The following is a 25443-nucleotide window of genomic DNA, read 5'->3' on the forward strand; positions in this document are numbered from 1 at the left end:
AACTGGTCAGAGAGTAGATTTCCAAAGCTAAGACCAAGCCTTACAGGGAAAGTGAGAACAGGGAAAGAGTAAAAAGGTAGCCAATTTTATTTCCAAACTGTGTAATATATACACAGAAATAGCCCACACCCGCAGAACTCGGGGAAGTCATCATCCCAAAGAAGAGGTATAGTTGTTGAGGCACCTCTGGGTTTGCACTTCTGCTTCCATTGCTACCCACAATCAGAATACCTTTTTTGGTTTAGAAAGGTGGTATAACCGTGAGGATAAGCTGACAGGGCCTTGCAGAAATTGTCCTAAAATAAAAGCTCACCTCCTATCCCGGCAAAATTAGCTTTTCCTTAGGCCTTCTTCAGATGACATGAAACTTTATTATTTTAAATGTATTTGTGCTTGCATTCCAAGAAGAACATATTATAACTACACAGATTTCAAAAGAAAACATGAAATATAGTCAATGAATGCAACAAGACATTGAATATTTGTACAGTGTTTTTGAAATGAATAATTTTTTAAAAAATTTGTTTATAATTAACACATAATTGCAAATGTTTATGGGGTAGAATGCGACATTTCAGTACATGTATATATTGTGTAATGATCAAATCAGAGTAGCTATCACATCCATCACCTCAAACATTTATCATTTATTTGTGCTGATAACATTCAAGATCTTCTTTTCTAGCTATTTTGAAATATACATTATTAGCTATAGTCACCTTAATATGTAATATAACACCAGAACTTACTCTTCCTAACTGTAACTTTGTATTCACTCTTTTTACTCATCATCCAAAACAAAATCTTTTTTTTTTGAGACAAGTTCTCACTGTGTCACCCAGGCTGGAGTGCAGTGACACGATCATGGCTCACTGCAGCTTGGACCTCCTGAGCTCAGTCGATCCTCCCAACTCAGCCTCCCAATTAGCTGGGACTACAGATGCACACCACCACGCTTAGCTAATTTTTTTGTATTTTTTGTAGAGACTGGGTTTTGTCATGTTGCCCAGGCTGATCACCAACTCCTGGGCTCAAGGGATTCACCTGCCTCAGCCTCCCAAAGTGTCGGGATTACAGATGTGAGCCACTGCACCTGGCCAAAATCTTTATAGCTATATAACGTAGTACATTCTATTTCAATTTATACCATCCACAGGCATATTCTGTCTTTATCTTCTTCCTCATCATCAGTGTCACCAGTATCATCAACATTCATTGAAAACTTGATTAGTGTGAGGCTTACAAAGGAAATGTGATAAGATTATTATAAGCCTTAAAAGAGCTTATGATCTTAAAAAAGGAGAGAGAAAACACCAATAAAAATAAAATCAAGTACAGAGCCATGCCAACATAGAAACAACCAGACCATATCAAAAGATATGGAAAAAATAATGTTGGTAATGAATAGAGGAACTCATTACCAGTTCCTTCTCCTAAATGCATAGAGAGGGACCTTGCCCAATTTAAAGCCTGGTAACATTGAAGCATAGGGGGATATCATTAGTTGTTATTTGAAAGACATAGTTTATAATAATCACCTGGTGGTGATTTTGCCCTTAAGGAAAGTGTTAACGTCTTCATCTAGTACTACAGCCTAGTAGCTTGAAAGGGTCACGTAGCTTTCAAATCCTTGCCTCATACTCAGTAGTGATGGAGGGTTGGAGAGGATTTGCTTTGTTAAACCAGACTTTTTCTTTCTCTGACTCGCCTTCATCCAGAAAAGGAGGAGGAGACTACCATTTCCAGTTGGTTGGAGGAGGGTCTCTTGCATAAGCAAGGGCCCTCAAAGCATGGGCATTGGTTAGCGTTTGAGATGGGGTTGCCAGATTGAGCCAACAAAATTATAGGAAGCTCAATTAAATTTGAGTTTCACGTAAATAATTTTTGTCATAAGTGTATTCCATGCAAAATAAGGATAAATATGTAATATACATATAAATATTACATGGGACATACTTGTACTAAGAAATTAGTTACTGCTTACCTGAAATGCCAGTTTAACAAGGTTTTCTATATTTTATCTGGCAACCCTAATTTGGGGTCTACTGCAGGTCTGCCTTTGAAAATACCAGTTGAGACCTCCGAGTGGACTGGCAGAACTGGGAGAGGCAATTTATCCCAGACCTGTGTTGCTTTACCCTCATGGCTGGCCCTTGGTAGTCAGAGAAGAGCCCTGATATACTGATGCAGGATGAGCTTGATCACTCGTCTCCTAGCAACCGCACAGCTAGTGGAAGGGAGACTGCTGACCCAGAGATGCTTCTATGTTGAATCTAGCCTTGCAGGGAGGCAGCAAAGGAAAGGCTTATTGAGTATACCTCTTCTTTTGTCTTGAAGGGAAAAAGCAAATTAACTGTTTTTATTTGAAATTTAATTGTGTATTCAGTATATTTTTAAAACAATTTTTGGGAAAATAACCTAAATGTCCAAATTATAGTAATCATGGGTAATTATTATTCTCTTAGAGAAATAAATTATCCTAGAAATGTAAAGCAGACAAGTGATGTGAAAACTAGACAATAAGCAGTTATACATAGGGATTTACAGTAATCTATTCTTGCCACTTTTCTAAACAATTATAAGTAATATTTAATACTAAAGGAAAATGTTCATGATATAATAGATGAAGAAAGATTAGATAACCTGTTCAGTATTATGCTGGTATTGTTTTTTCTAAGCACATTTGTGTAAAGACTGGTAGGATATATATCAAATATTAGCCTAGAAATTTGGAAGATTTAAAAATTTTCTGTATTCATATTTTCTACATTTCCTATAACAAGTAAACTACATTTGAAATAGGGAACATAAAATTTTTAAATTGTAAAATCATGTTTTGAAAGAATTTTTTAAGTTAAATTTCGTTTCTATAATGTTCCTAACTTGGAGAATTAACTGAACCCAGTTTTTAGAGCTGAAAATGGTCTCAGGATCACAAAGCCAAGTGGTACCTCAAGTTAAATGTCATGAGATTTGTTTGTCACAAAATAGACAAAGTTTTTGTAGCTTACCTGAGAGTCTCCCTCTAGACATTCTGTGTCTCAGAATGTCAGGTCGGCAATTTACTTCAGCAGCCCATTATGCATTAGGAAGCTTGGCTGTCTCTAGCCATGCATTTCATTCAGTGATGTCCATTTAGTATATGATAACTCCCATATATTAAAATATAATAATTGTACATGTTTATAGAGTATAGTGTGATGTTTCAGTACATGTATACATTGTATAATCAAGTCAGGGCAGCTATCCATCACCTCAAACATTTATCATTTCTTAAGATCAATTTACTTATTCCTCTTTACAGTGTATGAAATGTTTTGTTTTTTCATGGAAGAAATTCTGACATTTGTGTTGTTTTCATACAGCCGATGGAAAATGTCTGGTGTCGGTTGGTTTAGACGATTTTCACAGTATTGTATTTTGGGACTGGAAAAAGGGAGAAAAGATAGCCACAACAAGGTAAGAAGCTGCCGGGATCTTACGGTATCCTGCTGATACCACGGTTCAGTAAAGGTCAATAGTTTTCATTTTCTGGTAAGATTTCATCTTCAAGCTCAGGTGAAATTCACGTAGAAAGCTTAGCACCTAAGTGAAAAAATACTGCAGTATTTCATGGTGCCAAACCTGGCTTAAAGCAGGTAATGTTTGTTGCGGTGAATCAAAAAATTCCAAAATCCTCTGCAGAGAGTCGTTCACCACTTTCTTTTGAGTGGTGTGTGTAATCTGTATCAAAGCACTTCAGCAGTAGAAAAGCAGCTTTTCTCAGGCTGGTGCCTTGCCCCTTGTTTTTCCTCTGTCCTAGCATCTGGTGAAGGATTGTCAATGTCACCAGAGTCAGAAGCACCGTTTGTCATGAGGCTGCAGCATGCTGGAAAGGAGGCCCCACCGTGTGCATCTGCCACTTGCTTTCAAAGCAGGCAAATCGTTTCCCTAATCTCCTGTCTTATAAATAGATTTTTTGAGACTGACTGCTGTTTATAGACCACCTGTCCTCCCTTACCCCAGCCTTCCTGCCTGCTGAATCAGCACTAAGTCTGAACATGACTTTCCACTCCTACTTACATTGAGCTCAGCTGTTTGCCCAACCCTGATCAGGGGTCAAAATAGTTGGCAGCCAAGACCCAGCCATACAATTTGTTGCTGAGGGGTGTTGTCAGTGTACCTCCCTGCTCGTTCTTCTCTGCATTAATGATGTCCTTTCTATCTTGCGATATAAAATCATTTTGAAGTTAATAGCGTTGACCCAATATTCACTTTTTAAAGTAATATTTTCCTCTACAATATTAAATAGTAAAAAAGTTTTGTGGGGATTTAATGAATGAAGATTTATAAATTGCTAGAGACCTGGAGGAGCAGCAGATGGAGGCATGAGGACTCCAGCTGACCATCTTAGAAAAAGAGAAGCTTTTCTGATGACTGCTGTTGAGACTGAATTCTTGGCAACAAATGACAGCTCATAAATCTGCCTGCCCAAGTGGTTTTTCTTTTGGTCTTTCTTCCTAGTATTCCTCACTGTCATTCTACTCCCTTCTAGTACTCAGATTCAGCTTCTCATCAGAACTCTGTTTCTCCCCTAGACTAAAATACAGAATTTAAGTTTAATATTTCTGATAATATACCATCTGCCTTTACAGATAATTTCAGGGAAAGCATATTTCTGGATTTCAAAAGCAACAGAAATGCAATTTTCCTGCTAGAAAACCCTCTGCAGTTGTGGGTGGCTCACCAGTTTTATGATCGAAACATTAATATAAATGGAAGAAAGAATTATTTCTTAATATTAAAATAGTATATATTTTATATACTTGGTGGATAGTGTTACTGCCTCTATTTAACACAAAGCTGACTTAACATCATTATGTTAATAACACAATTGATATTTGGAATTGCTCCCAAGCCTTATGGCACATTCCCAAAACAGGACACCTGCAGAATTGCCCAGGAGAACATTTTGGATTGACATTAACCAGTGCTGTTTCCAAGGAGGAATATCAAGGATTAAAGTTCTTTGGAAGAACGGTAGATTTTACAGTAATAAGTGTAAATAAAAGTTACGTAAATACCTATTTGCATAATATTAACAATGATACATATTTACATAAATACCTAAGAAATTTAGACAAATAAATAAAGCTTATATTTATGGCCTTAGAGTGCTTAAGTAGATAGAAACTTTTAAAAACAGGAGGCCGGGCATGGTGGCTCACGTCTGTAATCCCAGCGCTTTGTGAGGCTGAGGCGGGCGGATCTCCTAAGGTCAGGAGTTTGAGACCAGCCTGGCCAACATGGTGAAACCCCTGTCTTTACTAAAAATATAAAAATTAGCCAGGCGTGGTGGCAGGCGCCTGTAATCCCAGCTACTTGGGAGGCAGGAAAATCGCTTGAACCTGGGAGGCAGAGGTTGCAGTGAGCCATGATTTAGCCACTGCACTCTAGCCTGGGCGACAGAGTAAGACTCCGTCTCAAAAAAAAAAAAAAAAACTTTAAATGGGGCATGATAGAAGTGACAAAGAAGTAATCCTTAACTGAATGATACCTTGCTTCCAGGGTCATCTAAGCTCCCAAGAGGGCCTAAGTCACAGAGAAGCTGATTCAGTCCTACCCCTCACTTTTCACTTCTCTGTCTCGATCACTGCTAGCCTCATTCATAGAGCAAGGCTGAACAATAAACCTGCTTCTGGCTGGCTGTGCTGTTTTGGCAAGGGTGATTATTCTGTACCACTCATTGCCCAGGAGGTGAGGTTTCTCCACAGAGGAGGAGCATGGTTGGTAGCTGTAGTGGCATTATCAGCTGTGCTGCTGGTGGCCATGCTGACGTGTGCCAGCTGTGCAACCGGGCACTCAAGTTGCTCCTCCCCCGATTGGTGAGAATTTTTTAAATGAACCTACTCTTTAGCAACTCACAGAAACTAGAGAAATTCAGAATTGGACCATAGAGATCTTATTTACAAGATACTCTAGATTTTATTTACAAGATCTCTGTGAGATGATCCAATCTATTTAAACAATTTCCCTGAATGCATCTTTGCTAATTTTTATGAGTGATTTCGGTTGCCTCCATTGCAAATGAATTTCTTAGTCTTTTTTTTTTTTCTAAAGATCATTCCAATTTTAGTCTAGTATACAAGTATCCTATTTAAGAACCAAGGCTGATCGCTTATAGAAGTAGTTACAGGGCCTAACATCACTGTCAATCAGGGCAGAATAATGCGACGATTAATCAGGTTCATCTGTGCTCCTTTATTTGGGCTTGTGTTGCTCTGGTAATGTGACTGGGGAACAATGACTAATTACAGACACGTTTCATCTCAGAGTTTGAACAGGAGGGATCTTGGACAAAAAAGAATTATCAACAAGAACACTTCCAAGGCTAATCTGAAAGTTTTGCTGCTAGAAAGCTTAGGGATAAAGGCCGGGCGCAGTGGCTCATGCCTGTAATCCCAGCACTTTGGGAGACCAAGGCGGGTGGATCACGAGGTTAGGAGATCGAGACCATCCTGGCTAACAGGGTGAAACCCCATCTCCACTAAAAATACAAAAAATTAGCCGGGTGTGGTGGCGGGCGCCTGTAGTCCTAGCTACTCGGGAGGCTGAGGCAGGAGAATGGCGTGAACCCGGGAGGCGGAGCTTGCAGTGAGCTGAGATCACGCTACTGCACTCCAGCCTGGGCGGCAGAGCCAGACTCCGTCTCAAAAAAAAAAGAAAGCTTAGGGACACACTAAGGCACAAAGCTTATGTATATGGCAGGCGTATCGAACTTCCAAGTAAGCACTTCTGTATTAGCTTCGTCACTTGATCTATTTTAGGTCCCTACCTTTACATGCATTTAATGACTATGATAGAGTCTCCCGCATACCATATGGGCCCTTTTTCTTTTTCACTTTCTTTTTTAAAATAACACTTACTCTTTCCTCTGTTTTTCAAATAACATATGATCATTATAGAAAAATTACCAGGGAAAAGCCCTTAAGAAAAGGAAAATCATCTATAATTCCACTACCTAGATGTAGCCATGGTTAACATTTTAGCATATATCTTTTAGTATGTATTTTTCTAGTATTTGTATTCATTTTTATTTACATGTGGGGTATTGTACATATGCTGTATAACTGGCTTTTTTCACTCACTAATACATCGTCTCACTGTGTTCTAATTTGTTACCTGTCTTACTCTATATTATTCTATATTTTGAGCCAATTTAAATGTTTTTTTGGAGTTAGTATATGTATCAAACATTCATCAGTCTTCCTGTTAAAGGCTACTGCCACAGAAAGGGAGAACAAAATTACACACAGGACTGGGCCTCTATGCAAACAGAGTTCTGAATGGACAATATGGAAACCAAGTCACCCAGTGTGCAGTTGCCCTTGGCCTCTGGAAGAGGCTCCTTCTTTCGTGCTTGCTGATGGGTTTGTATGTCCCTATGCAGTGAATTCCTTGTGATGGGGCGTGAGGAATCATCCAGTGTTAGGACAGCAGCACAGTGTGTAAGTTCTTATTCTCGCCATCTAAGATCTGACAAACTCTTTGCATTTTGTTTTGCTTACACATACACACGTACGTGTGTGCACAAACACAACTACACTTGCAGGCAACTTCCCTACAAGTTTAACAAGTGTGTAAAAGAAAAATGAGAGGTATGCAGTGTGTTCTTTATTTAGATATTGACATAAGCTAAGCATTTACGTGCCATCATTAGCCACTTTATAACTAGCTACAACAGAAATAACCTCGGTGTTTTTATGATATACAGTAGGACAACAAAAACTCTCACTCAAACTCAAAGTGCTTTTTCTGCTTTCTCACTCAACAGCAATCAACACAGAGACTTCTGTGACCAAACTTGCGGGGATTTCTCCCCACCAACAAGCAAACAATTCTGTGACAGACACCAACTGAGTATTCTCTAGTTCCGTTCTATTCTGACAGTGTCTACCTGGAGGTAGCCTCAGATCCCACAGGTTGAGGGCTCTGTTTCTGAGACCATGCCCCTCATCCCACCTTGGGTTCGATTAATTTGCTGGAGTTGCTCAGAGAACTCAGACATACTTACTTCATTTGCCAGGTTATTACAGAGGATGTTACAAAGGTTATGGATGGAAAGCTATATAGGGCAAGGCACATGGGGAAGGGGCACAGAGCTTCCATGGCCTCCCTGGGTGCACCTTCCTCCAGGGATCTTATATAGGTCCCTTATCAGATATATCAGATATATGATTTGCAAATAATTTCACCATGTTCAAGTTTTTAGGCAAGAATGCTTTATAGGTACTTCCTGTCACATCAGAAAAGATAAAATCGATGGTATACCAGAGAGTAGGGAGGCAGTAGGCATGGTCCTTCCCAGGTGCAAGCAATAGGGGTATATTATCTGTAGAGAACTGGAAAATAACTAAAAGCCGTACTGCTTTTTATTATTCCCATTATCTGCCGATTCTGAACAATGTTAGTCATGGAATTCCTTCTCTCCAGGATGGACCACTTCCCCGGCACCACCCTGGTGTACACTACTGCCCAAAACATCTAGTTGTTCTGCTGTCAGTAATATTCAGCTCAGTTGGTGGGTTCTGGGAGCATTGACCTGATCCTTTCATTATACAGCTCCCCATCACCACATTTTCTAATGGTTGTAGCATCAGCTGACAACCTTGGGCTAAATTGGTTACTTAGTTCGGGGTTCAAAGTGGCAGTTTTCTAATTTTATCATTCATTCTTCATGTTAGCTAGAATTATTTTATAAACAAGAATTTTCCCTCGTGAACCATGTGGTTTCTCTGAAATCTAATTCTCACAGGAAGTGATTCTTTAAATGTTAGGGTTATTTGATTTTTGTCTATAACTTGCTGATTTTTTTCCCAGTTTGTCATTCATCGTTTGAGTTTGCTATGGTGTTTGTCATCAAGCAAAAGGTTTCTATTTTTATGTGGTTAAATTTATTTTTTATTGCTTTAAGATTTTCATATTTAGAAAACTATTGACCATTCTCACATTAAAAAGAAATCACCTATTCTTCTAATGTTCTATGGCTTCATCTTTTATATTTAGGTCTCTAAATAGTTAAGAATCTATCCTAGTATCTGAGAAACAGGTCCAGCTTTCTGTTTTTTCCATATGGCTACCAAGGTGTTCCATTTTTTCCCTTTTTAAATAGATTTTATATTTTAGAGTGGTTTTAGGTTGATAGCAAAATTGAGCAGAAAGTACAGAGAGTTCCCATTACCTCCTACCTCATCATATGCACAGTCTCCCCTACTATCACCATCCTGCACTAGATGGTACATTTGTTACAATTCATGAACCTACCTTGACACATCATTATCACCCGAAGTCCGCAGTTTGTATTAGCATTCACTCGTTTTGTACATTCTACGAGTTTTGACAAATGTAATATTGACATATATTTATCATGATAGTGTTACCAAGCTAGCAATGGGCTTGTTGCCCAAAAAGCATAGATGCCGATACTATGCCACCAGCTTTTGTGAAAAGAAAGACTTTATTGCAGTTTGACAGGCAAGGAGACAGGAGGCAACGCTCAAATCTCTCTCTCGAGCTGGCGGCTGGGGCAGGTTTCATAGCAGAGGGTAATGAGGCATGATCTGATCGGATCTTATAATGCAGTGTGGCCAGGAGACATGATAGGACTGGATCATGCAATGAGGTGTGTAGTTCTTAATTTGGTCCCTGTTCCTTGGTCCAAGCACTTAGGTTCCATCCATGGTTGCATGCTTGGCTCATCTGGGCATGATCAGGTTATATAACTTGTAACCTGGGTTACATGATAACTGATAAACAACTCACCATTGTATTCTATAAAGTTGAACCAGATTGGGCTGATTCTGCAGTTACCATTCTACAGTATATTCAGAAGAGTTTCACTGCCCTAAAATTTCTTTGTGTTCTGCCTATTTATCCTTTCATCCCTCCCTCCTCTGAATACTGTGGCAACCACTAATTTTTTACCATCTTTTTAGTTTTACCTTTTCCGGAATGTCATATAATTGGAACCATATAGTATGTAGTCTTTTCTGATTGGCTTCTTTTACTTAATATATATTTACATTTCTTCCATGTCTTTTCATGATGTGGTAGTAGTTCATTTCTTTTTAGCACTGAATAATACCCATTGTCTGGATGTACCACAGTTTGTTTACCCATTCACCTGCTAAAGGACATCTATGTTGCTGCCACATTTTGACAATTATGAATAAAGCTGCTATAAATATCCACGTGCAGGTTTCTGTGCAGACATAAGTTTTCAGCTCATTTAGGCAAATATCAAGGAATGTAACTGCTGGTTGTATGGTAAGAATATGCTTAGTTTTGTAAGAAATTGCCAAACTGTCTTTCAAAATAGCTATATCATTTTGCATTCCCACCAGCAGTTAACAAGAGTTCTTATCACTCCACAGACAAGCCAGCATTTGGCATCAAACACCATTTATTTTAAAAGTTCATCTTTCCTGCTATTCATATAAGACCTTGTCTTTGTTTTACACTACATTTTTATATTCATTTGTGTCTGTTTCAAGATTTTCTGTTTTGCCGTTTGTCAGTCAACTCATACACAGGTACTATACTGTTTTAATTATGGAGCCTTTATAGATTGTTTTAATACCTAGGAGAGCTACTCTTTCACTCTGCTTTTCTGTTTCCATTTTCCTGGTCATTCCTGCTGGCTTATTCTTCCATGAGAACTTTAAAATCAAGTTGTCTAACTCCAGATTAAACACACACACACCCGTGGTCTTTTTATTAGAACTAAGTTGAATTTATAAACTAAGGGATAACTGCTATCTTTAGGATTGAGTTTTCCTTTCCAAGAACATGGGATATGGTTCTATTTTTTAAAGTCTACCTTTTTAATCTTACAGATCAGGTCTTTTTTCTCTCTTCATTTTTATATGTTATATGTGTCTTGTTGAGTTTATGCCTTGTTACTTTTATTGTTTATAAATACAGTCCTCTTCTCCATTATAATTTTCAACCAGCCATTGTATATACAAAGGTTATTGATTTGGTATTCAATTTTATATACTGCAGCCTTAGTAAAATGTCTTATTTGTAGTCATTTTAAAATTATTTCCTTTTTAATTTTTTAGACATGTATCATTTGCAAATATGAATAGTTTTAGCTCCTCCATTCCAGCTCTTGTGCCTTTTAAAATCTCATCCAGCTGCATTAGTTTATATGTTCAATATGATGTTAAATGGTATTGGCAATTATCCTGACTCTATTGGGAACGCCATTAAGTAAGAATCTTTTGAGTGTGCACACACAAATATGACGAATAAGCTATTCCAGCATGTTCTGTCTTTAAAGAAAGGATAATGACACACAGCATGTCTGGAGAGCCAGCCTGTACATAGTTAGCTTGGATAAATCTGGGTTTCTCAATGACAAAGTACAGGGAAATACAAATGTCTAAAGGACAAGTCTGAAGCATCCTTTAATTTCTACTGTATTGGGTGTTGAGTATTTTATTTTTTAAATCATGGGTGAGTGTTAGATTTTTGTCAAATACCTTTTCAGCATCTGAAAATGATGATATGATTTTTCTCTTTACATCTGTTGATATGATCAATTGTTTTACTTGATTCCTTAATATTGAGCCACCCTTGTGTTTGGTCCTAATGTATTATATTTTATATGCTTTCAGATTCTATTTGCTAATATTTATGATGTTTGTATCTATCTTCATAAGGCAGATTGGTCAGTCATGTTCTTTTTGTTAATTGCTTTTTTTACATTATTAAAATTATGTCCTAATATATCAAAGACCATCAAATTGTCCCTCTCATGCTGTGAGATGCCAAGTCTACAGCCCAGCTCTACAATTGGCCTTTGCATTTATATTTGTCCTTCTGCCCCTTGGGTTATAAACCTACATCTCTGAATGTGCAGCATCCCAAAGTGCCTCGAATCAATAGAAGACATCCTTTGTCTTTCCGTAGCTGTGGGTCCAGGGCTTCAACTTCTAAACAATATGTTTCCAGCTGAAAACCCATTTAACCTGGAGCAATGCTTTCTACAGCAAGAGTGATTCATGTGAAGCTTTTCGTTAATACTGTCACTTTCCTCCTGCACAAGAGGAGGAAAAGAGGAGTCAATACTTTCTCTTTCCTTCTGCACATCCCCAGAATAACTTGCAACCCCACAGTGTGGTGGCATTAATTTTATCTTATGGAGACATTATGATATGTTTTAAATATTTTATTACTTTGTTTAAAGTATAAGTAAATAAACTTTGGCAGCAATATTAGGGTAAGAAGAAAGGGTTCAAACATGCAAAGAAAAGCCAAAGCTCATTATTTTAATGTAGATGCCTGTGTGGATTTTAAACCATTTTCTAATTTAGTCATCCTGTTAGATGTGCTTAAAATTAGACCAAACACATGCTTTTGATAAAACTGTTATTGCTTCCATCCAAACTAGAATTTTATTTCCTATTTGTCTTTTACAGAGGACATAAAGATAAGATATTTGTGGTAAAATGTAACCCACACCATGTTGACAAACTGGTTACAGTTGGGATAAAACACATCAAATTCTGGCAACAAGCAGGTACTGTCGTTTGGGTTTATCATTTATGTGACTGAGAGCTTTACCCTAGCTGGAAAGAAAAAACAAACTGTTGCTACTACCTGGCTTGTCTCTGCAATCTAAAATAAAAATGTGCCTAAAAAAATGATCTCCCAAATTCACTTAGAACGCTTTGAAGCTTAGAACACTCTATATGATGCTATGCATATTCATCAATACCTAGAAAGCTTTGGAAAATGTTCTGCTGTGAAAAGAATCATTTTTATATTTAGTCATCTGTTCTGAAAGCAGTAATTACGTTAGACTACTGCACAGGAAATAAAATAATCATTTTGGTTGAGTGAATACAATTTTATCTATTTGGAGAGTTCCTTTATTTATCTATTACTGAATTTAAACATGAATTAAACCCTGAGTCTGTCCACAAATAGGTGGTCCAATAAATATTAGTGGATTTAATGTTGATAATAATGAAGAGTAAATAAGCATGAGAAAACATAGAGGATATCTCATTCTTCTCACTAATAAGTCAGACTTAATACAATTGAATCTGAATTCTTGGTATCAGCTTTGGTACCAAGCCCTAACTTATTATGCACAAAACGCGAATAAGGTTCTGTTCCAGTGCATTTTGCTTTTAAAAGAAGGTAATGCCACCCAATATGTGTGGAGAGCCAGCCTGTGCATAGCTGTCTTGAATAAAGCTGGGTTTCTCAGTGACAGGGTGGGTGGGGAAATGTGAATGTGTAAGGGACAAATCTAATGGCTTGTCCCGTATACCACCTTTTCCTACAAAACAATTCATTTTTCTCACCCCAAAATTGCTGTGATAAATAAGCAGAGCACGTATAACATGCTTGTATTTTACATTTACAGTCAGTACTATTTTTATCGTTTTTGGTCAGCATTCATGAAGACTTTGCTCCTTCAGGCACTTAGTCACTCTTTCTCTTGGCTGACACAGAACTTGTGCTGAGCCTCAGTTAGACGCATGTCTTGGGCTGAGATGCATATTGATTCCTCTCTCCAGCCAGACTCTGAGTTCCTTGAATTCAGGAACCCTCTTTTCATCTTCATATCCCAACAGTGAGCGCTGCACTTACCACATGTAGGGATTCAGTAAACACTGAGTTAATGAATGAATGAGAAACACTCTTAGAATATTTTCGGTTGTGATGTTCTCTGCCACTTTTAGACATCTTTATGTAAATACCTAATGAGAAACACCAGGTTTCTCACGGAAGTAGTCCTTCTACATGCTTATAGGAAGTGCCAGATTTTTTAAAGTAATAACTGTTCTTGGTCCACTCTAGGTGGGGGCTTCACTTCTAAAAGAGGAACTTTTGGAAGCGTTGGAAAATTGGAAACAATGATGTGTGTTTCTTATGGACGAATGGAAGATCTAGTGTTCTCAGGAGCAGCTACTGGAGATATTTTTATTTGGAAAGACATTCTACTACTGAAGACAGTGAAAGCTCATGATGGGCCTGTGTTTGCTATGTATGCACTGGATAAGGTATGGCCTGCGTATCAGCATTCATTTTCCTCATCAGCCTTCTAAAATTATAAGGTAGTCTTAGGATGGCCCACCAAGAGGATGCCTGTATCTAAAACAGGCCTGTCTGAATTAGGAAGTAGTTGTCATGAAGCTCAGTCAAGAGACAATAGGGAGGAAAGCAAAGATATTTTTAGAATTTCGTTTATAGTTGTTTCTTTATATGCAACTTCTCTCCACTTTTTCCACACATGCTCTTCCTGGCTCCCACTCATAAGAGTCCCTTAAGAAGTGCCAGGGTAAATGTGGACACTTAGCAGCAGAAGAGTCCTGAGAAATACTTCAGCATTGTCTTCCTCCTTGGTGACACAATGGGCAGAGACTTAAAAGTACTGAGTGGTTATATTATTGTTCCAGACATCCATTTGCTATGATAAATTTACATCCATAACCAGCTTGCTCCTGTATAGAAAGGCCCAGCTTTAACAAGAGTGTTAGAGTGAAGACTGTTCACTGGCCATATTGCTATTCAAGCTCATCATCATTTCCCTGGTCTGTCTACTTGCCTTGCAGTGTCCCTCTACAAAGGTTACACTTACCTTCTCTCTTAGTCTGTTTTTACTGCTGTAACAGAATTTCTGAGACTAGGTGCTTTATAATGAACAGAAGTTTATTGGCTCACAGTTCTGGAGGCTGGGAAGTCCAAGATTAAGGGGCTGCAACAGGGAAGGGCCTTCTTGCTGTGTTACCCAATGGCTGAAGGGCCAATAAGAGTGGAAGGGGCCAAAATCACCCTTTTGTAATGAACCCACTCCTACAATAATGGCATTAATCTGTTCATGAGGGCAGACCCCTCATGGTCTAGTCACCTCTGAAAGTTCCCACATCTTAATACTGTTACAGAGGCAGTTAAATTTCCACATGAGTTTTGGAGGGGACTAACATTTAAACCATAGCACCTTCAGTGTTTTAAAACACTTTATTCAATCAACTTGCCAGCAAATATCAACTTCTCTTCAGTTATTTCCAGTTTGCTGGTAGTACCACTTCATCTGTGCCCTCTGACCTCCAGTTTAAGCCACCTACTACTCCTAACCCAGGCCTCAATTTTTGTTTACCTGTCCTTAGGCAAATGTGTTGATTCTACTACAAAAGTAGGTTCTTGTTAGGTATGCAACTATAATGGTTGTTTTGGTGGCTAAGCTGTTTTGTTTTGTTTTGTTTTGTTTTTACTGGTACATATGTTTTTGGTTAAACTGCAAGTATTAGAAAAGATTAAAGAAGAAGAAAGAATTTCTGTAGGCCCAGAAGTAGATATGGTGTAACTTGTTTAAGCTCTTGTCGTTTGGTAAATTAAGCTGCAAAATCATGAGAAAAGACAAGGATATCACAAAATAATATACTGCATTTAAATTTAATTTGGGGAATGAATTTTCCTGGGTACAAATTCTATATAAGAATAAGGATATTTAATGTTATACACTTTGAAATATTATTTCTTTGTAAACTTCATAAAAATGCATTAAATTAAAAGTTGCTGAGGAAGCAATGAATTACTCAGCTTTTTTCTTAGGGAAAAAAAAAAAAAAAACCTCAAAGAACAGTTGGTATATATAATAAATTACCAGAAAGGAAAACTAGTACAGCCAAAAAAGTATAAGCTTAGAACAGGAATAAAGATCACTGTTCAGTAAAAAATATCCAATATGTTAAGCTTTTTACTTTCCAGGTTTTTGTAAAAATTAATCTGGATTTTAATTATGGAAATTGTGTCTGTTGAATGAAATAGGATAGTTTCATTATATAAAGTACCTAAGTTACTCTTAATAAATAATGATGTTTTCTTCTGGACATGACTTTTATTTTTAAATGTTTAACAATAATTTTAAACTGTGATGTTAACTTCAATCTATTTGGTCAGAGTATGTGAGATACCAGAAACTCTGCTAGGTTTTGAAGCTGGTTCCATTCTGTAGGAACCACATTCTGGTTGGGAGACTGGGCACAGGCAGAGCCATCCTTGATCAGTGGGCCAGCTGCCAACCAGTGTTCTGAGGAGAGTGCAGTTGGACACATGATGAGAACGTGCTTAATCTTGCTTAGGGAAGTGTGGGAGAAATGCTCCCAGAAAATATTATTCGAACATTGTTATCACCAGAGTTTTCCATCTCATATATTTAGGAAGGTAACATCCACAAAGCTTCCTTACCCACAGGGAATCCTCCTGGGGCCAAGTGGGTAATTGGTCATTTTGATGTGTATATAACACCTCTCATGTGTGCCTTCACAGGGCTTTGTAACAGGTGGAAAGGATGGCATCGTGGAGCTCTGGGATGATATGTTTGAAAGATGTTTGAAGACTTATGCCATTAAAAGATCAGCATTGTCGACTAGCTCAAAAGGTGCCACTCCCAAACATGTAATAGAGATCTTTGTATTCATAGGGATGGAGAAGATTGTACTAAAGTTTTTAGAAAACTATTAGCAAATCCCTCTTCCATGTTTAGAACTCTCTTCCTCTGGTAGAAATGTCAAGGCTGACTGCCTAGTACCTAGTTCTTTGGAGCTATAAAAATTGAATTTATACTAATAAGCAGTTGTTTTTGTTACTGTTTTAAATATACCATCCCCTTCCCCAGGCTTGCTTTTGGAAGATAACCCTTCAATTCGTGCCATCACTTTGGGACATGGACATATCCTGGTGGGAACAAAAAATGGAGAGATTCTGGAAATCGATAAGAGTGGCCCAATGACACTGCTTGTTCAGGTACTGTTTGTACATATTCTAAACTGCAGTTCACATCAGGGCTGGGACTAGGGTGAGGCAAAGTTGATGCTTAGGTTGCAAAACTTAAGGAGGCACTCACTCTCAGGGTTGCACAAGAGTTGAACTAGTTACCTATTGCTGTGTAACAAATTGCCACAAACTTAGCAGCTTAAAACAACACACATTTATTTTCTCACAGTGTCTGTGGATCAGGAATCTGAGCACAGCTTAACTGGATCCTCTGCCTAGTGTTTTATAAGGCTGCAATAAAGGCCAGGGTTATGGTCTCATCTGAGGCTAAACTGGGGAAGATTCTTCCAAGCTCACTCATGTTGTTGGCAGAATTTAGTTGCTTGTAAGTGGAAGACTAAGAGCTTTTTTTTTTCTTTCTGGCTGTTGGCCAGAGGCCATTTTCAGCTCCCAGAGTCTGCCCACATTTCCTTGCCACATAGGGTTTCCCAACATTGCTGCTTTCTCAAAGCCAAATACAGAGGGAAAAAAATAGACACTGAAATCTCATGTTACATAATTATGTCATCACATATGTGGAATCATAACATTCCATTGCCTTTGCCATATTCTGTTTGTTAGAAACAAGCCACAGGTCATACCACACTCAAAGGGAGGTGATTATGCAAGAATGTGAAAACCAAGAGGACCATGAGGGTCACCATCACTGGCCACCCTCTGGCCACCACTTATTCATGTCCCTACTACATACAGAATCCTTTACCTCCACCCCCAAGGTCCCCAAGGGCCTTATCACATGACAGGATCTGCTCAAAATCCAGAATCTCATCATCTAAATTGGGTGCAGGTGTGGAAGAGGTGCCTTAGGTATAAGTCCTGTCAATCTGTCCATCCATAAAATGAACAAGACAAGTTACCTGCTCCCCACATGCCAGATGCACCCGTGCCCCTTTGGAACGTGGGCCTCACTATAGTCTCAGCCTTGATCCACATAAACACATTGCATCCTCCTTAATCCCTGTCTTCCCTCAAAAGTCATATTTAGGTAAAATTGAACTAAAATAAATGCAACAGAACCCTGTAGGAGCCAAGAAATGATAAAATCTCACCTCAAGGGTGGGGATGTGGTAGGATGTGGAGGTGCGTAGGTAGTCCTGCCCAGTTTGGTGATGGGTAAGACCACATTTAGGTGGAAGAGGCCTGGTGAGGGGTGAAGGATGTGTGTTCAGAAGTTGGAGGGAAAAGAAAATGCACTGATCATATGAGCAGTCAGAACGTCCAAGATTCCAGTGCAGGAGCTTCCCCTCCTTGCCTTGATCTCTGAGTGATGCCTGCAAGCTTGCTGTATTAGGAGTGAATCCCCGAATCCCCAAATCCCACTGAGAGGGTCCCTCTGACTTACTGTATCATGGAAACACATGTGCATGTACACTATGGCTCAGGACACTGCAAGGCTTTAAAAACACAGGTGCCCAAGTCCCACCCTGGATATCCTGAACAAATCTGTGTTTTTAAAAGAAAAAAATCTATGTTAAAAACAAACCTCGAAAGCTCTGCAGCTGGTCGTGCCTTGCAGCCAGGCTGGAGAACTAGGCTGGAGATGCATCCTTGAGGCATGACGTCTTTGTTCTCCAGCTGTTCTTGCTTTTGTTGTTTTCTTCCAAACTAATCTTTTTTTTTCTGGCCATAACTTCTCATTTAATTTTACTGAAAAGTATTTATTTACTTTTTAATCTCCAAATGTTTGATAATGTAAATTGTTTCCATGTATGCTATATTGCTAGATATTTTGGAAGATTTATGTCCCAATATGATTTAAATAATACTGTAAGATCTAAACTTTGTTTTCTCTCTTACTTTGTTACGCTTGAGGTAGTTTGGTTTAAATATGTTTTATGCTTGATAAAGGCTTTTCACTTCTTAATTCTCTACAATTCTATTCTTTCCTGTTTGTTTCTATTGCTCTAATAAAAATAACCACAGCAGTCATATATTGAGCACCTACTCTGTGTCAGGCAATACCATTGTACAAAATTTGTCTTATCTCCACAACAGATTGGCTCTGTTAAATTGTTTTATAGATGAGGGACCTAAAGCCCAGAAAATTACCCACAGTCAAATGCTAAGAACTGCAGAGCTGGGATTCCAAGGTTTGCCAGAGCCCTTTTTCACTTCACCAGGCTGTTCCCCACGTCTCTTAGCCTGGACACTGCAGGAAAGCCCCTGAGCTATGGGGTGTGGCTGGTTGAGCTGGTGGAAGCTTCAGACCAGATGTTAGTTACCATCTTTGCCACCTACATGTGTACCATTCTCTCTCTTTTTTTTTTTTTCAGCATCTTTTTTTCCTCTTCTGCTCTCTCATTTGCTATTCCTCTTAGGTGGAACTCAGTATTTCAGTTCAGTCAATGTTTGTTGGGCTCCTGCCCAGGTCTGCTCTGTGCTATGTGTATGTGCAGTGGAATAAGGGCTTCCTGCTTGCCCAGGACCATGTCACAGTCCTGTTCTGAGAGACGATAGAGACACCAAGGGAAAGTGAAGGAACTGTGGAGGCAGTGTGAGTGAGACGATGGACTGTCCTGCTGGAAGAAGATTTTAGAACCACTTTGCCAGATTTGGTGTCACGGCAATCCAATCACACTTGGAATAGACTGCTTATTTTTTAAGAGAAAATAAGGTTAGGGGAGAGGAGAATGGCAGGTGATGGGTTGTGGCACTTCCCGTCATGTGTGCTTTGAAGCAGTCAGCTCGCAGTTGTACAGCTGTTTATGATCAGCTTTATGGGTGATCAGCAGTAAAGCAGGATCCTAAGCCCATTTCCTTGAGCCATTCAAGGTCCTTCAAGCCTGCCTTGCTTACTGTCCGATTCTGTGTTACATGGGGATTAAAATAAACAGATTAAGGAAATACAATTTTGATATCAATATAAGGCAGTGGTTTAAAAGGATCTCTGGGTCCCACAATCCTATTCTTAACTAAAATACACAAAGGGGCTCAGTCTGTAGAAGAGCTTCAAGCAGAGTCAGTCTGGGAAGATGTGAGGTTGACCCCTGAGCTGTACCCTGACTGTGACTCTGGGGCTGGGAGGCTTCTGAAGAGAAGACTAGAAAACTGGGGATGTAGGGTGTCCTCAAATCCAATAAATTCAAAAACAATGTCTGTACCCTTCAGCCCTCATTTTCTCATATTTGAATGTCAGCTGTATTTGGAACTTTACATCTTCTGCCAAATTACTGTTTTGCTCAAATAGCTTCTCAGTTAAATTGGAATCATCCAATTTCTCTTTGGAAAGCCACCTGTTCCCCAAAGCATTCCAGCTACAAACACCTTTCAGATGCCTGTGTGTGGGCTTCCTTTTTGCTTTACTAAGCAAAGCCTTTTTATAATTAGCCATTAAAAAGCAAAAATTCAGTAAACAGTTAATCTGGTCTGCTTTATTGCTCTGTAGCACTGATCTTTACACTGCATTATTGAGTGAAAAATTATGAGAATCAAATTCATTTTCCCCCTGTTAAGTGTTCATTATAAAAAAATACTGCTTTATCTTAGTTATTATTCTAAGCCAGCCAAGTGTGTTTGTGATAAGATAAAGGTATATGGAATTGGTCCAGTGCTTATTAACCACCTTTCAGTTTTTGATGTTCATTGTTGGCACATGAAAAGACCAATTTGTGAACAGACGCAGAACCTGAGCTACACTGAGGGCACTTGAAATGAAAATTTAGCTTCCTTTATTTCTGCTCTGCTGAATGCTACATATTCAAAGGACTAAAACTGCATAAATAATGAGAGTATTGCTCTTCAATTTCACTGACATGAATGGGTCATACCTGCATCTTTTAGAATATGATTTAACTGAAGGAAGTGGTTTGTGTCCTTACGATTAAGCTGCTTTACTAGGAGGGTACATATATACTATGTTTATTTAGTATCAAACAACAGAAAAGCAGGCATTTCACTATTTACCTGGATGTTTCCAAATGGAAAGATGTTTGGCGTCATATGAACAAAACCGATGAGCAACGAGTTCATGTTTTGCTTTGCAAATGAATGATTTAGCATCGTGTAGGTCCAGCTGTAGATTCAAGTTTAAATGAAAAAATTATTTCGGGTGATCATTTTGGTTCAAGGAAGCTCAAAGTGTGTTTGTTCCTATTTGTGCCTTTTTATGATACTCTTGGACTGAATATGCAGCACCAGGCTAAAGAAGGGCTAGCCAAACAGTATAAGTAGAGTTTATGTTGCCCCTTTTCCTCTCCCACAGGGGCACATGGAAGGAGAAGTGTGGGGGTTGGCAGCTCACCCTCTCCTGCCCATCTGTGCAACAGTGAGCGATGATAAAACACTTCGCATCTGGGAACTATCTGCCCAGCACCGTATGCTGGCAGTACGGAAACTCAAAAAAGGTACATAACACCACCTTACACATCTGTCAGAGTATTTACAAGTAACAGAATGCATCAGATTTATTCACTCATTTAATTAATATTTACTGAGGGCACATGTTGTATGCCCAAAAATATGCTGGGCAATGAGAATTTTATATTGGTTGCTACAGTCATAACTAAGCACATGTAGAATTATTCCAGAAGGCTGGCCTAATCCAGCTCCATTTTTCACTTCATTTTCCTTGTACTGCACAGATATTTGCCACCTGGGGGCAATATGTCCTTCCTCTTCTCATTGAGAGCTGTGGGAGTCAATTGAAATTCATCAACTTTTAAAGAATGCTATTTATTTTGTAACTAACAGTCTCCAGAACTTATTTTATGACTTGAAAACAAACATCAGTTATATAGAAATATAATACTTAAGAAATGAGTAAATATGTCATGAACACCTAAATGCACTAGAACTACGAGGTGTACTGAGAGGTACAAATTCAGCAAACATTTATTAAGTAGCTTCTGTGTGGCAGGCACAGGGGATCCCATGATGAACGGTCCCATCTCTAGTGTCAGAGATAGACAGGACTTGAACAGAGTCCCAGCAACATATCCATTCAAATTGGGTAATTGGAGGAGAGTCTTTAAAATGGGACTATTTATATAAAGGGATGGGGAAAGTGTGAGGAAATGACCAGGGATAGTGCAGCGCTATGCAGCTAGTAATGGCGGCCGCTCTCACTGGCCCTGGGCATGAAGAGGCAGGAGGAGGGGACAATTGCTGCAACCTTGAATCTGAGAGCCGCATGAGATGACAGCCTGAAAGGAGCCACGACTGATAGTAGGGGACTCTGCCAGCATGCAGTGACCCTGCGGGAGGCAGCCAGGGTGATAAATGGCCCAGCCTCCCTATTTTTCCTCCATCTCTCTAATGTGCCACCCATGCTCCCCCTTGGCCAAACTCAACGAGAAACCAGAGGACGAGGGAGCCCATTGACGCTCTCCATGCAGACCAGCTTCAGGCACAGAGCAGGGTGGACAAAGGCAAAACGGGGATGTGAAAAAGGACAAACTAAAGATATTTGGCACAAAGTACCCTGGAGCCTCAGAGGACATCTACTGCCTGGAAATGCTTCATCAGGGAGGTGACAAGAGCTGAGGCTTGAAGGATCTGTAAAAGTTCTTAAGAGGGAAGGATGAGATTGGGGTCTGACCCTGAAATATTTGTACTGAGTAATTTTATAAGCAGACATGAGGATTGTATTCTAGGGCAATAAAATGAAGAAAGGTGTCAAAACAGTAGTAACAATAGTGATGGTGGCTAATATGGCTGAGCCAGCAACTATGCCAGCTCTTTCCATGTAGTCTTTGTAGGAACCCCATGAGTAAGGCTATTATTATTGCCACTTACAAATCAGAAAACTGAGGCACAGGAAGCTTAATTAGTTTGCACATTTAGTAGGTAATGGAACCAAATTCAAACCCATGCAGTGGTGACTCTCATTGAGAACACACCTGTGGCCGCTGCTTAGTACTATTTCCCTCTGCCGTGTTGCCTGTCTTTACACTAGACTCTGGGGGATTGGTAAATGGTGGAGGCAGGATTTCCCAAATCTAAGTCCAAAGCCCATGCTCTTAATCACTACAAGCTGGAATCATTTTGGCCACTAGTTTATATTGAGGGAATGATAGGCCAAGTCCTCACTGTGAAGGACTTGAATGTCGGTGAATGGACTTTATTCCCTAAGTTAAAAATTAGTTGAAAAGAACAACTATTGAGCCATCTTAGATAGGATAACCATTCAACCCAGTTTACCCCTGTCATTCTGGTATAATTATTAATAGATTTCCTTTTCACTCTCAAACGTGTCTTGGTCTGTACGATAGATTGTGGTTAACCTAATCTTGATGATGCTCTTCAAGGGCAGGCTTGTATTTTCATTGTCTCAGTACTGGCACATCAGTTTTGGGTATGAACATAGCTTTCAGCATACCATGAACAGAGGAGTTGGTAAAGAGGCTCGGTATTAAATGCCCTGGCACAAGGCCACCTGGCTGTCCTATCCCTGGGGTGTGCTTACAACTCTCGACAATGAGAATGGTGGCAGAGGGTAGGCATGTTCTTGAATCCGTTTCCATTTAGACATACCTTTGCAAAGTCCATGCTCCTGATTCAGAAATATCTTTGTGACCCTACAAAGCAGTAGAAAATATGGTTCATGTAGCACCATCACCCTAGTGCCAATTAGTTTTCCAGAAACCCCTCGGGAGAATGTTCAGATTCCATTCTTCCCATGACAGAAGAGGCAAGAACAACGTCTTTCACCTCTGGAGTTATGCATTACAATCCATGGATCAGAGAATTGGAGCAACTAAAAGAATGAGGTCCTCTAAAGCAAGTTGTATGTAAAGCGTAATATTTTTTAAAAAATCTGGAAATTTTATTATAGAACTCCTATTCTTAAATATTATCTCCTTTCTTGGAAGCAAATATACTGGTCTTGTTAACCCTATACTCCTTTTCTCCATTTACCCCACTTATTTTTTGAAAACCCCAGGTATTTAAATACTCATAAATGAATGAACAAACCTCATAGAAGGTGAAAATATGTTTTTGATATTGTGATCATTTTCCTTGGACTTGGGGAGAAGAGATGTTTAATTTTACTTTCTTAAGACAGGGTCTCCCTCTGTCATCCAGTCTGGAGTGCCGTGGCATGATCACTGCTCACCGCACCCTCCGCCTCCAAAGCTCAAGTGATCCTTCCACCTTGCCTCCTGAGTAGTTGGAATTACAGGCATGTGCCATGTTCCTGGCTAATTTTTGTATTTTTTGTAGAGATGGGATTTTGCTACGTTGCCCAGGCTGGTCTTGAACTCCAGGGCTCAAGCAATCCACCTGCCTTGGCCTCCCAAGGTGCTGGGATTACAGGCATGAGCCACTGCACTCAGCTTATTTCTATATTTTTTGTACAGACTAGGTTTCGCCTCTACAAAAAATAACTTTTCAACTAATTTTTTTCAACATTCCTTTTCAACTAATTTTTTTCAACATTCCTACGGAATGTTGCCCAGGTTGGTCTTGAACTCCTGGGCTCAAGAGATACGCCTGCCTCGACCTTCCAAAGTGCTGGGATTACAGGCATGAGCCACTGCGCCAAGAGGTGTCTTAAATTATGAAGTTTTAGTTCTCACAAGTGTAGTGTCAATTTAAAGGCAGTCACGTGTCCATGCATAATACACATCATCAGATTTTTTCATCTCTTCAGGTGGTTTGCTTGACAGTGAAGTTTTGGATAATAAGTGTTTTTTGTGGATTCTTCTGTAGGTGGAAGATGCTGTGCCTTTTCCCCTGATGGGAAAGCCTTAGCGGTTGGCTTGAACGATGGGAGTTTCCTGGTGGTAAATGCTGACACTGTTGAAGACATGGTCTCTTTCCATCACAGAAAAGAAATGATCTCTGATATTAAGTTTTCAAAAGGTGAAGATGACAGCAGATACTTTTTAAAATAGCACAGTCTTGGGACAAAAAATTACAAGAATGAACTGTTTCAAATGTTTCTTTGACCATTTTCCCACTTTTAAAATACTAAGTTCCTGGAAGTAAATTCCTACATAAAATGCTTTGGTGTTAACCCCACATTTTTCTTTACAGATACGGGAAAATACCTTGCCGTGGCATCCCATGATAACTTTGTGGATATTTACAACGTACTTACAAGCAAAAGGGTTGGCATCTGTAAAGGTGCTTCTAGTTATATTACACACATTGACTGGGACTCTAGAGGTAAAGTATGTTGTGGCTTTAAAAATAGAATTTCTGTGTTTAAAAAATGTCCATTTATGCATTGTTTTAGAGAGAATGGCAGTTGAGTATTAGAAATGGGAAAGGGGAACCCCACAACAATATAAACGACTGTAATTTTACAACCCAGAGGCAGCTGCTGCTAGCATTTTGAATACTTTTTCCATCTTTTTATGCTTAAGATTATTATTGTCACTATTGATTCAAGCCATTGAGTTTTGAGATGGTTAAAGATACATGATGCCTTTTGTTATTATAGCAAGCCACCACCTCACCTTTAGTTGGGAGTGCTTTCTCCTTGTCTTGGATCTCCTCCTCCTCCTCCTGGCTGGTTTCCCTTTTCCACCCAAAGCTCCACCTCTTGGAGAACTGCCCAAAAAGGCTCAAGCAAATTTCCTCCCCCAGCAGAGGTAGAAATCTACATTCAGCCTGCCTAAAATTTCTCTGCTCTATAAAACTCCCAACCTACTCCTACCTCCT

The 25443-nt window shown here is 39.2% G+C and overlaps 1 protein-coding gene across 2 annotated transcripts in view; it reads left to right on the forward strand.

The window, feature by feature from the left end:
* EML6 (EMAP like 6) overlaps window positions 1–25443 on the forward strand; it is a 211831-nt gene that overhangs the window by 173159 nt on the left and 13229 nt on the right. For both annotated transcript variants that reach the window (XM_030826926.1, XM_030826927.1), the window contains 8 exons: window positions 3366–3459; window positions 12465–12565; window positions 13858–14060; window positions 16330–16441; window positions 16679–16806; window positions 21038–21179; window positions 24487–24639; window positions 24814–24945. In XM_030826926.1, coding sequence (XP_030682786.1) covers window positions 3366–3459; window positions 12465–12565; window positions 13858–14060; window positions 16330–16441; window positions 16679–16806; window positions 21038–21179; window positions 24487–24639; window positions 24814–24945 — 1065 coding nt within the window. The remainder of the gene's footprint in view (window positions 1–3365; window positions 3460–12464; window positions 12566–13857; window positions 14061–16329; window positions 16442–16678; window positions 16807–21037; window positions 21180–24486; window positions 24640–24813; window positions 24946–25443) is intronic.

The sequence above is a fragment of the Nomascus leucogenys genome, chromosome 14 (genome assembly GCF_006542625.1).
Source record: "Nomascus leucogenys isolate Asia chromosome 14, Asia_NLE_v1, whole genome shotgun sequence".
Classification (NCBI taxonomy): Eukaryota; Metazoa; Chordata; class Mammalia; order Primates; family Hylobatidae; genus Nomascus; species Nomascus leucogenys.